At 48.9% G+C, this 17,783-nt stretch overlaps 1 protein-coding gene across 1 annotated transcript in view; it reads left to right on the forward strand.

Moving 5' to 3' along the window:
• Positions 1 to 2,560: 2,560 nt before the first annotated feature.
• The window catches only part of FGF5 (fibroblast growth factor 5), a 37,540-nt gene continuing 22,317 nt past the window's right edge, over positions 2,561 to 17,783 (forward strand). The window contains exon 1 of the mRNA XM_038400200.2: positions 2,561 to 2,876. Coding sequence (XP_038256128.1) covers positions 2,561 to 2,876 — 316 coding nt within the window. The remainder of the gene's footprint in view (positions 2,877 to 17,783) is intronic.

A 17,783-nucleotide genomic window follows, 5' to 3' on the forward strand; every position in this document is an offset into this window, starting at 1 on the left:
ACTAATCCAAGCTACCGTCTCCTGGCTTGTGACCCCTGGTGTGTCTGTAAGTAGGAGCTCCCAAGGCAGACAACGCTAACTTTGGGCAATGGGCCCCATCTCGCAGTCCTCAGTCGGGTAGTTGACCAGGGCTTGCAGAACGGGCAGCAAGATACGGAGGACTTGATCTTGCAGTCCTTACTCAGGCAAAACTCCCGCTGCAGTCGATGGGAGACTGGCCTGGGTCAAGATTTCGGATCGGGCCCTCTGGGACTAATTCAGCTGTATCAACTACATTAGCTGACTTAAAATCAGGCAGGTGGGAATAGAAGAAACTAAACGACTCTGCCTTACAAAACAGCTGGTCCCGGCCCTTCCCCAGGCGATGGGCCTTGATTCCAATTAATAAACACACCTGAAGCAACCTTTGGCGGGGGTGAGGGGCGGCGGTGCTTACACTTTCCTGAATTGACTGCACAAAAATCTCTTTCAAGCGCTGCATAAACAACAGACACGAGAACACTCCTCCCGGGGGCATACTTGCATTGCAAGGAGCTTCGTGTTTATTTTATTTGCATGAGCGTTTCTGAGCTGCTTGAAGCCCTAATATTCAGACCGTACCTGTTGTTCAGAAGGACACAAAATCTGAAACAGACTGCAATGGACAAACGCAGACTTTTACTAGGGAGGTAATTTTGTAGAGGGGTGTGTGTTTTATGTATGTCGGCATATATATGGTGTTTGTACATATACACACATTATACATACATACCTGTATATATTATATATACATACACCATACATACATGCATATATACTATTTATATTTTATTTTAATCTATCTATACTTCATATGAAATAATTTATGGATGTCGGTATACACACACATACACACACACCTGGACATATTAATATATATATATATATACATATATATAATTCAAATGGAATAATTTATGCCTGAACATACCACGCGACGTTCCTCACACCAGACTCTCACAAAGGTTGGGATCCTGCATTATTTCTCACTGAAATAAATACCCACTGATAGCCGTGAGTGCAGGACTGGGTTTCTCTTTTTCTCTACACACACACACACATTCTCCCCCCCCCCCCGCCCCCGCTTTCCGATAGCAGCTTTGGCGCTTTGCAAGTACAATAATGTCTTTTTATAACTTGGTTTACGTCAAGCACTCTGCCAACAGGAGCATTTCGGATCTAGAACATCGGTATGTCTTTTATATGCTTGTCTTTATTGAAATAGGAAGCTTTAAATCCGTGCTCAATAATGCATAAGGCCGTATCTGAGTATCCCCCATGGCTTATGTGCATTGGTGTTCCCGGGCAAGAGCATGCCCTTTTCACTAACGTGCCAGAGGAATAATGGCTCAGAAGTACGGCCTCAAACTTCCAGCATGTTTCCAGGCAGAGCCATTCCCAACATGCCAGGAAGGTATATTTCTCCGGTAAATGACAGGCGGGCATTGCGAACAGAGAGCCGCGCTATTCTCAGGTTTCTTAAGGTTGAATCCAGTGTGCGCGTTGCCATTAATCACGGCAGTGTGGTCCCCGGAACAGCAGAGCCGCAGCGGGAGGCAGCTCCCACATGCCTGCTGCAAAGGGGCCGCGGAACCAGGGCACGCACCGGAGCGGTGCTGTGTGCCAGGCCCGCCTATGGGGGATGCATGGACGCCCGCCCCTCCGGAGGGGCACGCGCTGAAGACCCGCTTGCACGGGGCTGTGACACGGAAGGTAAGCGAGGAGCACGGTCCCCCGGGAGACGCACCATTGGCGTATCTAAGTGCCCCTTGCGTTTTGCAAGCCACCCCCAGTTCCGAAGTTAGCCCCTCCACACTCCCATTCAGCCCCCCTCCCATTCGCCCACCCCCACCCGGCCCCAGGCAGCTTGGCAGAGCATTGCGCGCCGGAGTGGAAGCTCTCCCTTGGGTCCCTAATGCACAGCCCGGCCGAGCATCGGCAAAGCCCCCCGGCCTCCCCCCCACACACTCCGCCACGGGTCTCTAGGAATCATTTGGAGCCGGTGCTTAAAATCCGAGCCGGCATCTTTAAGGGGGAGGAGGGGAATGAATCTCCCCCCCCCCCCCGCCTCCGCTCCCCAGCCCTATGCAAGCGACCCAATCCGCCGCCGCCTCTCTGGGGAGCCCATTTCGCCGTCCCCGTTATGAATTATTTGCAGCCCTTGCCCTTGGATAGGAATTAGCCCGCTGGTGCGTAAAGAGCCGCTGGCGCAGCCGGGCCGCTGGTGCGATCCGCCCCCCCAGGGCCCATGGGTGCTGCTTCCCCTCCGCCCTTCGCCTCTTCCTCGCGGGGCTCCCCCAGCCCCGCAGCCGGGAAGCGGCGGACGGAGGAGAGAGCCTCCTTTCGGCTCCAGGCATGCACCGAGCAGTGAGATCACCCGGGTTATAAATATCTCTGTGCCACCAGCGCTTCGCCTCGGATCCCCCTCGCGCGCCGCAGCGAGGGGGGCGATGCCTTCCCAGCGCAGCTAGCCCGTGCCGCGGCGCAGACGGAGCAGGAGCCTGGCTCGCAAGATGCGCTGGGCACCCTCCTGGCTGGAAGAATGAGCTTGTCTTTCTGCTGCCTCCTCTCCCTCAGCCGCCTGATCCTCAGCAGCGCCCTGGCGCCGCTGCCCCCCGGAGCGCAACTCGGGCAGGCGGCCCGGGCCAGCGGCGCCAGCGACACCTCCGCTTCATCACCTTCCTCGTCTTCCTCCCCCTCCTTGGGCGCCCCAGGAAGCGGGCTGGAGAGAAGCAGCTTCCAGTGGAGCCCATCCGGGCGCAGGACGGGCAGCCTCTATTGCAGGGTGGGCATTGGCTTCCATCTGCAGATCCACCCGGATGGCAAAGTCAACGGCTCCCATGAAGCCAATCTCTTAAGTAAGTTCTGGTCTGTGCCCTGGGACGGCCACTGTGCCACGGGGGAACCGAAAGCGCCAGGGGAACAGGGAAACCCTCCCCAGAGCCTGGGTCTCGGATAGGATTCCCTGCCCATGTCTGTAGCTGGGTCTAGAGCGTGGTTTGGGCTAGCTGGGAGCAGAGGCCATATTCTGCCTTTATGGCCTCCTAAAGATCAGCTAAACCCCAGCCCCGCAACCGGAGGGAGCAAATGTAAACACGCCAGATTGTCTTCTTCCCCGAGCTGGGGGGTTTCTTTTCTGTCCTCGCTTGATCCCTTTCCTTTTTTCCCTCTTTATACTCCGGGCTACAGATTAAGCAAAACAACACAAATCTGCGTCAAATAAATAGTAATTAGAAGAAGTTGTAAACATACAACTATTTGACAGCAGTGATGGTAATTTAAACCAGGTTGAACGTTCTAACTAACAATGATGAGCGTATGCTCCAGAGAAGCTAAGTGCAATAACCTTGTGATGGCAGGCGTGTGTGTGCGTGTGTGTGCACGCGCTTTCCTGTGAGGGAAAGAGTTATAAGAAAAGTTCAGAGAAAGGCCAGGCAACAGAGAGAAGCAAAAATGTGTATTTGAACTACTGGGGCATGATGTTCATAACGCTATTTGCAGGCTAGAAGGCTTGTATGTCATGTTGCAAAATTGGGCAGAACTATAAGTACTATTTAAAAAAAAACACAAAAATAATGGATTTCAACCTAATTTCTCATCCTCAACGAGTACATTGCCCCAGGAAGACACGCTCATTAATATATACTGTGAGTAAAAGCGCAGGATCTGGCCCTGCAACTAGCCTTGAACAAGTACTCTTGGGTTTGATTTCTCTGTTTCACTCTATACTTAACGTTTTTACTTTACTTTTACGTCTTTGCCACCGTAGCGTGTCTCATTTCGTTCATTTTTACTCATTAATAACGGATTTGCTGCGCAGAGGCCGGATCCAATTCCCCCTGAAATCAATGAGAGATACCTTTGACTGTACTCAGCGGTGGATCGGGCCCCAGCCTCTAGCCTCTGTGGGGCTTACTCACGTAGCCAACCAGGAGGGTTTATTTCTACTGTTGCTAGCTGAAATGTATATGTGTGTTTGATAAATGCAAACTTTAATTCCATAGCTCCATCTAACCTATCTATCTTGATACAGATACACACATACACGGTATTACATATACACTCTGAAATATATGTATTACATATATATTACATATATACTCTGAAACCTCTCTCTCCCCATATACACTACATGGATATATATATAGACATCTCCATGGAGTGTGCGTGTGTGTATGTATGTATATACTAAATGGATATAGACTATATGGATATAAATGAGATTAAACATAGATTAGGTGGCTATAAATAGACAGGGATTATGTGTGTTTATATAAAATATTCTCTGGCCAGTGTTATACAGGAGATCAGGCTCGACGGTCACAATGGTCCCTTCTGGCCTCGGACTCTCTAACATAGGCTATGTGGGTACAATTCAGATAGACACTGTGGGGATAGATTACATGGGGGTAAATTAGGCTAGCTGCAGACGCTGTGACTATAAAGAGCTGTAGACTACGGCGCTCCACATTAGCTGCAGACCGTGGGAAGAGGTTATATGGTTATATAAGCAGATATCGACTCTATGGCTAGAGAGGATGTCCGTGCAACTCGGATCTAGACGCGCAGGAGGCCGTGAAGCTTTGCACGGGTCAGGAGAACGCAGCCAGTGGGTCCTGTTCCTGCAGGCCGCCTGCTCTCCGAGCGGGTTGCTCCCCCGAGGGGCAGTGAGTGGCAGAGAGCTGGGGGCCGGAATGGTTGGAGCCACCCTGTGAGCGGCCGGGGCAGCGGATACCACGAGCCGGAGCTGAGGAAGTGCAGCTGGAGGCCAGGAGGGTCTGGGTGAGCCCGCCCGGGGCCGCTGCTCGGTAACCCGAGAGCTCAGCCCTCGCCGTGGGCTCCCCGGTGACCGCGAGCCCCAGCCTCCTCCCCCGGGTTTCAGCCGCGGAAGGATCGGGCCCCGCGGCCCAAGGGTGGAGCGAGCCTGCGATCGCCGGGCCGGGAGCCGCTGCGAGTTTGGGGCGGTTGAAGCTGACCCGGGCCCGGGCAGGTGCAGCCCCTGTGGGAAGCCAGGGGCTCCGCGTCCTTCCGTCCCCCCAGCGACCTGCGGCAGCTTTGCTTCGGTTCAAGGCGCTTCCCAATGTCGCGGCGCCTCTGGCTGCGGGGCTGGAGCTGGGGTACGCGTGCTGATGGGTGGCCTGGCCCGCCCTCTCCCCCCGAAAGCACCCACCCCGCTGTCTGCTCGCTCAGCCTGTGACCTCCCTCCAGCCCTCACTTCGCCGGTGCCGCCCCCTATTGCCACCGGGCCCAGCCAGGTATCCCTTGCCTCTGCCCCCTACTCTCCCTGCTCCCCAACACAGGCTCCTTGCAGCCGAGAGACCCCGGAGTCCTTAGATCTAAGTCAGGGCTCCCCGCGGTGAAAGGCTCTGGCAAAGCAAGTTGAAGAGGAGGAAGGAGCAGACCATGGGGAGAAAGGGTATATAATTGGAGCGAGTCCTGTACAACAGCTGGAGAGTCACCCGGCCCCTTTACCAGCCTATTGAAGTAAGGGGGCGTGCAGGAAGGGGTCATCTGGCCCAGCATTTGACCCACAAAGAAGAAAAACGGTCTAGGATTCCCGGGTAGGATTTTCAAAATAGCTCAGTGTTGGCTTAACTGCTCGCATTGAAATCACTGGTGAAACTTCCCTTGATTTTAATGGGAGTAGAGTTAAGGCATGGTGGACCGCGTTTCAAAAAGGCCACCCACGGGAGTTAACTTATTTCCTGATACTGCAGCGTTTTCACCTATTGTCCATGTCTGGATAATACTCGACTAAGCCTTGTTTTAAAATCTGTCCCGGAGTGGGGCTCCCATCACTTTTCCTGAGACTTTCCTAGAATCCAATACATTTTATGGTCAGGATTTCATTTATTCAGTTGCTGTTACTCATTCTAAATTTTTCAGTCTCTTGATTTCATTTTATGTCTCTCTCCAACTGATTGCCGATTTTGGATTCTTTCCCCTCAGCTATAACAGTTTACCTTTTCCCTAGATGAATCTCTTTATGTCTCTTGGTATTATTGTCCCTCTGTCTTTACTGGTGTTTACAGTTTCACCCAATTCATCTGTTATTTTCATAAGAACACTGTTTAGTCCTTCATCTAGATCATTAAAGAAGAAATTAGATAATATAGGATTTAGTAATACCTAGCACATGTATAGATAGTCCTTTACATTTTCAAAGCACTAAAGGGTATTCAAAATGTCCTTTAAAAATGGCTAGGTAAAATATTACCTTCTTACTCAACAGATCTGCTCTCCTCCTGTATTCAAAACTGTAACTAAAGAAGTGTGTGCTCCTTGTTAGCCTGGGATAGCCAATACAGCTAAACCAGAGGGAATTGTGTTCTATTTCTCTACAAGTGCATCAGCAACAGAATTGTGCTCTAGGTTTCAATCAGTTACATCTATGCAACCAGAGTGAAAGCAATGGTGTTACACACTTGTCACCAGAGGCAGACCTGGAAGACAACCTGGTTGCCCAGGTATCACTAAGGGAAGGATTTTGCTGCCAGAACCTCTGTTACAGATGATTGTGCACAAGAGGGAAAGAAGCCACTTTGATTTTTGGTTCTTAGGTTCCATCTGCAGGGCTCATAGTAAGAGAAAACATCATTTTAATAGTGAACAGTACACATTTGATATGGAAATAACTAAGAGACAACAAACCCGGAACCTACCAATGTCATCTTGATAGTCACTTTTCAGACTAGAACCCCATTTAATCCTCCAAACAGCCATGTGATGAAGCAAATATTAGCCTCATTTTAGAGATGAGAAAATTGAGGTAGAAAGTTTAATAGCTGAGCAACTCCAGTTGATGTCCTGAGCACTCACAATTGCCACTGACCTCTGAAAATGAAGCTACAAGCATGAGATTTTCAAAAGCACTCTGCACTGTCTTAGCTCTGCTCCCATTGAAGTCAATGAAAACTGAACTCTTTTGAACATCACACCCCAGATGACTTGCCCACCCCTACATCACAAGCCAGTGGCAGTCACTATTAGACTTTAGGAGTTCCTGATATCTATTCTCATGCTCGAACCACTAGACCACACTGCCACTTAAACTCTGAACAGATGCATGACTTTTTGTCCTGTCTTTCAGAACTGTCTACTTGTAACTTTGTCGTTCTTTCCTTTTTTATGTTTTGTATTGTTTGAGTGAACAACACGATACTTTTGTTTAAACCTAAAACTCAGGAGAAATGCCAATCCTCCTGGAGGAGCTCCTGTCTTGCTGTTATTGGCTTTGACTGCTGTTCAGGTCTTACTATTACTGCGCAAATGTCCTATTCTTGGAAATCAAAATGGCAGAAAGAGCTGGTGGTGCTTTAAAAAGAACATTAAAAACATAGGGTGTGGTTCTGTATCACCTCTGGATGTGGAATGCTGGTGGATTCAAGTGGGAGTTCTGCTCATAGAGCACTTACAGAATCTGGCCCATAGTGAATAATTTAGCCCCTGATCATGCAATCCGTTCTATTCAGGCACAGGGCTCCACCTGGGCATAGCTGATTGCCTCATGTTCTATTCACATTCAGTGTAATTCTTCCTAAAAGAAAGGATAATGTTGCACTAATTAATAGCAGAACTGTACTAAAAACTGTGATAACATCTCATATTCTGTCCTTAATTTATCACATTTTAATACAGTTATTGCACCTTACCGAGGGCTCCATTTTGGAGGCTCATTCCCCAAATGTAGACGGTTGTATGCATGACCAGGAAAGCCAAACTTATACTAGAGTCTGTCCCTTTAATCTTTTCCAGGCATTGGTGTGTGGATCTGCTGGTGGGTGAAATTATTAGCTCTGTTTCAACTCATAGAGTTTCCAGCTAATGCACCTCTTGAGGAGAGAGAGTGTTGGGGGTTCCAGAGGAGGTGGGTGGGAAAGTGAGGCATCTGAACCCATTGATTCTCAGGTTTCAGAGTAGCAGCCGTGTTAGTCTGTATTCGCAAAAAGAAAAGGAGTACTTGAGCATAAGCTTTCGTAAGCTACAGCTCACTTCATCGGATGCATTCAGTGGAAAATACAGTGGGGAGATTTATATATACACACACAGAACATGAGACAATGGGTATTACCATACACACTGTAAGGAGAGTGATCACTTAAGATGAGCTATTACCAGCAGGTAGGGAGGGTGAGGGGAAGGAAGAAAACCTTTTGTGGTGATAATCAAGGTGGGCCATTTCCAGCAGTTGACAAGAATGTCTGAGGAACAGTTGGGGGGGGGGGGCGGAATAACATAGAATCATAGAATATCAGGGTTGGAAGGGACCCCAGAAGGTCATCTAGTCCAACCCCCTGCTCAAAGCAGGACCAAGTCCCAGTTAAATCATCCCAGCCAGGGCTTTGTCGAGCCTGACCTTAAAAACCTCTAAGGAAGGAGATTCTACCACCTCCCTAGGTAACGCATTCCAGTGTTTCACCACCCTCTTAGTGAAAAAGTTTTTCCTAATATCCAATCTAAACCTCCCCCATTGCAACTTGAGACCATTACTCCTCGTTCTGTCATCTGCTACCATTGAGAACAGTCTAGAGCCATCCTCTTTGAAACCCCCTTTCAGGTAGTTGAAAGCAGCTATCAAATCCCCCCTCATTCTTCTCTTCTGCAGACTAAACAATCCCAGCTCCCTCAGCCTCTCCTCATAAGTCATGTGCTCTAGACCCCTAATCATTTTTGTTGCCCTTCGTTGTACTCTTTCCAATTTATCCACATCCTTCCTGTAGTGTGGGGCCCAAAACTGGACACAGTACTCCAGATGAGGCCTCACCAGTGTCGAATAGAGGGGAACGATCACGTCCCTCGATCTGCTCGCTATGCCCCTACTTATACATCCCAAAATGCCATTGGCCTTCTTGGCAACAAGGGCACACTGCTGACTCATATCCAGCTTCTCGTCCACTGTCACCCCTAGGTCCTTTTCCGCAGAACTGCTGCCGAGCCATTCGGTCCCTAGTCTGTAGCGGTGCATTGGATTCTTCCATCCTAAGTGCAGGACCCTGCACTTATCCTTATTGAACCTCATTAGATTTCTTTTGGCCCAATCCTCCAATTTGTCTAGGTCCTTCTGTATCCTATCCCTCCCCTCCAGCGTATCTACCACTCCTCCCAGTTTAGTATCATCCGCAAATTTGCTGAGAGTGCAATCCACACCATCCTCCAGATCATTTATGAAGATATTGAACAAAACGGGCCCCAGGACCGACCCCTGGGGCACTCCACTTGACACCGGCTGCCAACTAGACATGGAGCCATTGATCACTACCCGTTGAGCCCGACAATCTAGCCAGCTTTCTACCCACCTTATAGTGCATTCATCCAGCCCATACTTCCTTAACTTGCTGACAAGAATGCTGTGGGAGACCGTGTCAAAAGCTTTGCTAAAGTCAAGAAACAATACATCCACTGCTTTCCCTTCATCCACAGAACCAGTAATCTCATCATAAAAGGCGATTAGATTAGTCAGGCATGACCTTCCCTTGGTGAATCCATGCTGACTGTTCCTGATCACTTTCCTCTCCTCTAAGTGCTTCAGGATTGATTCTTTGAGGACCTGCTCCATGATTTTTCCAGGGACTGAGGTGAGGCTGACCGGCCTGTAGTTCCCAGGATCCTCCTTCTTCCCTTTTTTAAAGATGGGCACTACATTAGCCTTTTTCCAGTCATCCGGGACTTCCCCCGTTCGCCACGAGTTTTCAAAGATAATGGCCAAGGGCTCTGCAATCACAGCCGCCAATTCCTTCAGCACTCTCGGATGCAATTCGTCCGGCCCCATGGACTTGTGCACGTCCAGCTTTTCTAAATAGTCCCTAACCACCTCTATCTCTACAGAGGGCTGGCCATCTCTTCCCCATTTTGTGTTGCCCAACACAGCAGTCTGGGAGCTGACCTTGTTAGTGAAAACAGAGGCAAAAAAAGCATTGAGTACATTAGCTTTTTCCACATCCTCTGTCACTAGCTTGCCTCCCTCATTCAGTAAGGGGCCCACACTTTCCTTGGCTTTCTTCTTGTTGCCAACATACCTGAAGAAACCCTTCTTGTTACTCTTGACATCTCTTGCTAGCTGCAGCTCCAGGTGCGATTTGGCCCTCCTGATATCTTTCCTACATGCCCGAGCAATATTTTTATACTCTTCCCTGGTCATATGTCCAACCTTCCACTTCTTGTAAGCTTCTTTTTTATGTTTAAGATCCGCTAGGATTTCACCATTAAGCCAAGCTGGTCGCCTGCCATATTTACTATTCTTTCGACTCATCGGGATGGTTTGTCCCTGTAACCTCAACAGGGATTCCTTGAAATACAGCCAGCTCTCCTGGACTCCCTTCCCTTTCATGTTAGTCCCCCAGGGGATCCTGGCCATCTGTTCCCTGAGGGAGTCAAAGTCTGCTTTCCTGAAGTCCAGGGTCCGTATCCTGCTGCTTACCTTTCTTCCCTGCGTCAGGATCCTGAACTCAACCAACTCATGGTCACTGCCTCCCAGATTCCCATCCACTTTTGCTTCCCCCACTAATTCTACCCGGTTTGTGAGCAGCAGGTCAAGAAAAGCGCTCCCCCTAGTTGGCTCCCCTAGCACTTGCACCAGGAAATTGTCCCCTACGCTTTCCAAAAACTTCCTGGATTGTCTATGCACCGCTGTATTGCTCTCCCAGCAGATATCAGGAAAATTAAAGTCGCCCATGAGAATCAGGGCATGCGATCTAGTAGCTTCCGTGAGTTGCCGGAAGAAAGCCTCATCCACCTCATCCCCCTGGTCCGGTGGTCTATAGCAGACTCCCACCATGACATCACTCTTGTTGCACACATTTCTAAACTTAATCCAGAGACACTCAGGTTTTTCCACAGTTTCGTACCGGAGCTCTGAGCAGTCATACTGCTCCCTTACATACAGTGCTACTCCCCCACCTTTTCTGCCCTGCCTGTCCTTCCTGAACAGTTTATAACCATCCATGACTGTACTCCAGTCATGTGAGTTATCCCACCAAGTCTCTGTTATTCCAATCACGTCATAATTCCTTGACATCACCAGGACCTCCAGTTCTCCCTGCTTGTTTCCAAGGCTTTGTGCATTTGTATATAAGCACTTGAGATAACCTGTTGATCGCCCCTCATTCCCAGTATGAGGCAGGAGCCCTCCCCTCACAGACCTTCTTGCCTGTGCTTCCTCCCGGTATCCCGCTTTCCCACTTACCTCAGGGCTTTGGTCTCCTTCCCCCGGTGAACCTAGTTTAAAGCCCTCCTCACTAGGTTAGCCAGCCTGCTGGCAAAGATGTTCTTCCCTCTCTTCGTAAGATGGAGCCCGTCTCTGCCCAGCACTCCTCCTTCATGGAACACCATCCCATGGTCAAAGAATCCAAAGCCTTCTCTCCGACACCACCTGCGTAGCCATTCGTTGACCTCCACGATTCGACGGTCCCTACCCAGGCCTTTTCCTTCCACGGGGAGGATGGACGAGAACACCACTTGCGCCTCCAACTCCTTTATCCTTCTTCCCAGAGCCACGTAGTCCGCAGTGATCCGCTCAAGGTCATTCTTGGCAGTATCATTGGTGCCCACGTGGAGAAGCAGGAAGGGGTAGCGATCCGAGGGCTTGATGAGTCTCGGCAGTCTCTCCGTCACATCACGAATCTTAGCCCCTGGCAAGCAGCAGACTTCTCGGTTTTCCCGGTCAGGGCGGCAGATAGATGACTCAGTCCCCCGGAGGAGAGAGTCCCCGACCACCACCACCCGCCTTCTCCTCTTGGGAGTGGTGGTCGTGGAACCCCCAACCTCAGGACATCGCATCTCATGCCTCCCAACCAGCGGAGTCTCCTTCCGCTTTCTCCCCCCAGACATATCATCTGGTCCACTCTCCGCATTGGTACCTGTGGAGAGAACATGAAAGCGGTTAGTTACCTGTGTCTGTGTTACTGGAACCCGGACATTCCGCTTACCTCTTCTGGAGGTCACATGTTGCCAAGCTTCTTCACTGGCCTCTTGGCTCCTCTGTGCAACCTGCTCTATATCTTTAGAGCTTTGTGCCCCTAGAAGGCTATCCTGAGTTTGGTCCAGAAAATCCTCAGTCTCTCGTATACAACGCAGGGTCGTTACCTGTTGCTCCAGACCTTCAATCTTCTCTTCCAATATGGAGACCAGCTTGCACTTTGTACAGACAAAGTCGCTTCTGTCCTGTGGAAGAAAGACAAACATGGCACATCCAGTGCAGGTCACAACAGCTGAATCCCCCCCTTCCATATCACCTACCTACTATGAGCTTCCTCAGAGACGTTGGCAAGATGTAAGCCTCACTGGGCTCACTCCAGGCGAACTCCCAGGCAAACTCCTGCTGTGAGCTGCTCTGCTGTCCCCGCTGCTCCGCTGGTTCACGAGGCTCTGGCTATTTTCAAACAGCCAGGCTTCCCTGACGCAAACACACAGACACCCTAATGCCCGCCCCCTGCAGGCTAGCAGCCAATCAGACACTCACTCAGGCTCCCTCCCAGCAAACACACGCTCGGATACTTCCTCAGCAAGCAAACACACACACTCGGATACTTACCAGTCCCAGGCAAACTCCTGCTGGGGAACATGGGGAAGTAGTTTTACTTTGTGTAATGACCCATCCACTCCCAGTCTCTATTCAAGCCTAAGTTAATTGTATCCAGTTTGCAAATTAATTCCAATTCAGCAGTCTCTCATTGGAGTCTGTTTTTGAAGTTTTTTTGTTGAAGAATAGCTGCTCTCAGGTCTGTAATCGAGTGACCAGAGAGATTGAAGTGTTCTCCGACTGGTTTTTGAATGTTATAATTCTTGACGTCTGATTTGTGTCCATTTATTCTTTTACATAGAGACTGTCCAGTTTGACCAATGTACATGGCAAAGGGGCATTGCTGACACATGATGGCATATATCACATTGGTAGATGCACAGGTGAATGAGCCTCTGATAGTGTGGCTGATGTGATTAGGACCTATGATGGTGTCCCCTGAATAGATATGTGGACAGAGTTGGCAACGGGCTTTGTTGCAAGGTTAGGTTCCTGGGTTAGTGGTTCTGTTGTGTGGTGTGTGGTTGCTGGTGAGTATTTGCTTCAGGTTGTGGGGCTGTCTGTAAGCAAGGACTGGCCTGTCTTCCAAGATCTGTGAGAGTGATGGGTCATCCTTCAGGATAGGTTTCAGAGAAGCAGCCGTGTTAGTCTGTATTCGCAAAAAGAAAAGGAGTACTTGTGACACCTTAGAGACTAACAAATTTATTTGAGCATAAACTTTCATGAGCTACAGATCACTCGGTTGTAGATCCGTTGATGATGCGTTGGAGAGGTTTTAGTTGGGGGCTGAAGGTGATGGCTAGTTGCGTTCTGTTATTTTCTTTGTTGGGCCTGTCCTGTAGTAGGTGACTTCTGGGTACTCTTCTAGCTCTGTCAATCTGTTTCTTCACTTCAGCAGGTGGGTATTGTAGTAGTAAGAATGCTTGATAGAGATCTTGTAGATGTTTGTCTCTGTCTGAGGGGTTGGAGCAAATGCGGTTGTATCGTAGAGCTAGGCTGTAGACAATGGATTGTGTGGTGTGATCTGGGTGAAAGCTGGAAGCATGTAGGTAGGAATAGCGGTCAGTAGGTTTCCAGTATACAGTGGTGTTTATGTCACCATCGCTTATTAGCACAATAGTGTCCAGGAAGTGGATCTCTTGTGTGGACTGGTCCAGGCTGAGGTTGATGGTGGCATGGAAATTGTTGAAATCATGGTGGAATTCCTCAAGGGCTTCTTTTCCATGGGTCCAGATGATGAAGATGTCATCAATGTAGCACAAGTAGAGTAGGGGCATTAGGGGACGAGAGCTGAGGAAGTGTTGTTCTAAGTCAGCCATAAAAATGTTGGCATACTGTGGGGACATGCGGGTACCCATCGCAGTGCCGCTGATTTGAAGGTATACATTGTCCCCAAATGTGAAATAGTTATGGGTGAGGACAAAGTCACAAAGTTCAGCCACCAGGTTAGCCGTGACATTATCGGGGATACTGTTCCTGACGGCTTGTAGTCCATCTTTGTGTGGAATGAGACTGGGAGTGGATGGGTCATTACACAATGTAAAACTACTTCCCCATGTTATTTCCCCCCCACCCCACACTGTTCCTCAGACATTATTGTCAACTGCTGGAAATGGCCCACCTTGATTATCACCACAAAAGGTTTTCTTCCTTCCCCCCACCCTCCCTACCTGCTGGTAATAGCTCATCTTAAGTGATCACTCTCCTTACAGTGTGTATGGTAATACTCATTGTTTCATGTTCTGTGTGTGTGTATATAAATCTCCCCACTGTATTTTCCACTGAATGCATCCGATGAAGTGAGCTGTAGCTCACGAAAGCTTATGCTCAAATAAATTTGTTAGTCTCTAAGGTGCCACAAGTACTCCGTTTCATTGATTCTCAGAATCAGTGGGGAAAGAAGCACTCAGCCAGCAGAGGAGCTATCTAACCACAGTTCTGTCCAACTTTCCTGTCCTCCTGGGAACATAGGTACTCCAGGAGTCATGCTGCCATTGGCTGTCCTGCCTACAGTTGGGCAAAATCACCAAGAGGGGTGAGGTGCAGAGTGGAAATTAATGCTGCCAGGAGCCACATTAATTCCATGTGGATATCCACATGGATAACCAGCCGCTCTTTAGTACCCTCCGAAGCATGTTTCTCTTCCTCCCCTTCTCTTGATTCACAGACTCACACGCCTAGTGGCCAAGTTGCTTCCCCAGGCACTTGTGTATGGCAGTGAGCATGTAGAAGTGTGAATCCTTCTCTTTCCTGTCATCACCCACTCTTCCTCTGCAATCCCCTCTTCTTGCACAGGTGGAAAAGGGGTACCAGTGTCAGTGTTTGACCCATACATACATATACAACCCCTCTATAGCCCCTGCAATACATCTTAGATTGATGCTTAGACAAATGGAATCTCTAATTTCCTTCACTGGACATAATATACAAACTGCAAATAGTATTCTCTGGAGTTCAGCCTTGTTTGTTCTGTTGTTTCTTACCTAGACAGGATCATCTTTTAAATGATTTGATTAAAACTTGGAACATGTTCCCTTGCCTTGTACCCATAAATAAGGCTAAGATTTTGTCATGGTTATTTTTAGTAAAAGTCACGGACAGGTCATGGGCAATAAAAAAAAATTCACAGAAGCTGTGATTGGTCTGTGACTTTTGCTGCTGCGGCTCCATGGTTTCCCCTGCCACCGTGGTTGCTGGGAGCTGTCGGGTTCCCCCTCTGGCCACGACAGGTGGAAGCTGCAGGGGGTCCCCCTCCGCCAAGGGTGGCTGGGAGCTGCAGGGTGACCATATTTCCCAAAGAGAAGAGAGGACACCCCCAGCTGCTTGCCTAAGGCATCCCCCTTCCCCTCCATTGCATGAGGCTGTCACCCATCGCTGGAACCCTGAGGAGGGCCCCCTCAGGAATCTGTCACCTGTCCCTGGAACCTTGCAGGGGACCCCCATTGCCTATCACTGCTGTCGCTGGAAACCTACCAGGGCCCTGCTGGGCTCTGGCTGCAAGCTCCAGTCCTGTAGCCCCTGGGGCTGAAGCAGACAATGTCATGGAGGTCGCTGGAAGTCACAGATTCGTTGACTTCCATGACCTCTGTGAGATAAATGTAGCCTTACCCATAACTGAAGCTTCATCACACAAGCTGCAATATAGGAGAGCATCTGAGATACTCATGGCCAAAGGGATATTTTGAGTGACTGAAGCTCATCATCAGAATTCTTCATCAGGGAAGTTCCAAGATCCAGTGTTTTCCTGAAGCATCATGGGGGATTTGAGAAGAGGGTGGTGAATTTCAGAGGCATTCCACGGACAAGGTTGGTCACACAAAAAGTAAAGGTCCGTAGAATTGCCAAATAACTGCAAAGGATCCATGAACAGAGAAGGGCCCCTGTGCAGAGATCTCACTCTTCTCAGGTCGAATAGGCACTGTAAGCTACTTCCACAGCCACATTCCCACCTTCTCAGTGACCCAGGAGAGGAGGGTTCAAAGATCTCTAAGTGGGGAAGGTCTGAACCAAAGGAGTGAATCCCTCACAAGAAGAAGTCAAGAAAACTTAATCGACATGGGGTGAGAGGAAAAGTACAGCCGTGCATTAAAAACTGGCCAAGAGACAAAAAATAGGGATCAGTTTTGAACATGGCAAAAGGTTAATAGAGGCTGCCCCAAGGACGTTGTTTAATATATTCATTAGAGAACTGGAAGAGTGGTGGCGTAGCGCAGCGATGACTCACTGGTGTGGCACCTCCTGCTGGTTATCTTGGGAATTAGCTTGATTCCAGCTTGGAGCACCCTCTGCTGACTCACCTGTCTTTGGCCCCATGTCTTTCCCGGACTCTGGGGTTCTGCTCCCAGCAGCCCCCACATTCTGGGTTGCCCCTCCCAGGGGAACCCCCAACCCTCTATCCCCACCTTGCCTCAGTGGCTACTGCCAGTCATCATCTAGCCCCCACTCACTGGGGCAGACTGCAGTGTAATGGCCACTCATCATCGGCAAGGGGTTAGGACCAGCTGCCTCTGCCTATTCCCAGGCTGCACCTCTGTAGCCCCAGTACCTTCTTTAGGCCTTGCACAAGACCTGCAGCCTGGGGAATTACCAGGCTGGAGCTCCCCAGCTCCTTTTGCCTTTTCCCCAGTACTACTCTACTTCAGGTACCCTTCTCTCCCAGGCAGGCAGCCAGGTCCTTTTCTCTTCAGAGCTAGAGAGAGACTCACTCAGCTCCTGGTTCACAGCCCTTTTATAGGGCCAGTTGTGGCCTGATTGAGGCATGGCCCAAGCTGTGGCTGCTTTCCCAATCAGCCTAGCCTTTCACAGGAGCGGGGTAAGTACCCCGCTACAGGTGAACAGCAAAGTGGCAAGTTTTTCAGCTGACTCTAAATTATTTGAATTTTCAAAACTACAGAAGATTCTAAGGAACTTCAGCATGACCGTATACATCTAGATTAATGGGTCATATGAAAGACAGTGTTGACAAAGGCAAGATAATGCACATTGCAAGGAATGGTTTGAGCTTTTCTGGGTTCTGAATTCAGCGTAACCCGAATTCAGAAAAAAGACCAGGGTGTTATTGTGGGCAGCCCGATGAAAACATCAGCTAAATGTGCAGCGGTGTTCTAAAAAGGAAACAAAATGTACAAATGGATGAAGAATAGGATAGGAAATAATACTGAAAATATAATAACACCATTTTATAAATTGCTGTTCTGCCCTCACTTGGAATATTGTGTTCAGTTCTGGTCACACCATATTAAAAAGGAGTAGTGGAAACAGAAAGGGTTCAGAGAGAAACAACAAATGATCAGAGACTTTTTTATGAGGGGAGATTGAAAAGACTGATATCGTTTAGTTTAGAGTGAAAATCAGAAGGACCTTAGTCTCAAAAGTTTTTCCCTTTGGGTGGATGCTAGGGCTCCCCCAGGACACAAGGGTTCACTCACATAGAGCAGTTGTTAGGATTAGGCCCTAAGAGGCAGCATTATAGAGGTACACAAAATAACCGATGATCAGGTGCTCTTATCTATCTCTTCGGAGAATTCAAGAACAAGGCAATATTCAATGAGACAGAAAGGTGACAAATTTACAATTGATGAAAATAATTGGTTTTAAAAACAGTGACTAATTAATCGGTGGAGTTCATTGCCACAACACATCACTGAGGCCAAAAGTTTCAAAAGTGACAGGTGATATTGAGTTCCCAACTTGAGACACTTGAAAGAGGTCAGATTTTCAATAAATGCTGAACACCCATCCCCTCTGA

The sequence above is a fragment of the Dermochelys coriacea genome, chromosome 4 (genome assembly GCF_009764565.3).
Source record: "Dermochelys coriacea isolate rDerCor1 chromosome 4, rDerCor1.pri.v4, whole genome shotgun sequence".
Lineage (NCBI taxonomy): Eukaryota > Metazoa > Chordata > Testudines > Dermochelyidae > Dermochelys > Dermochelys coriacea.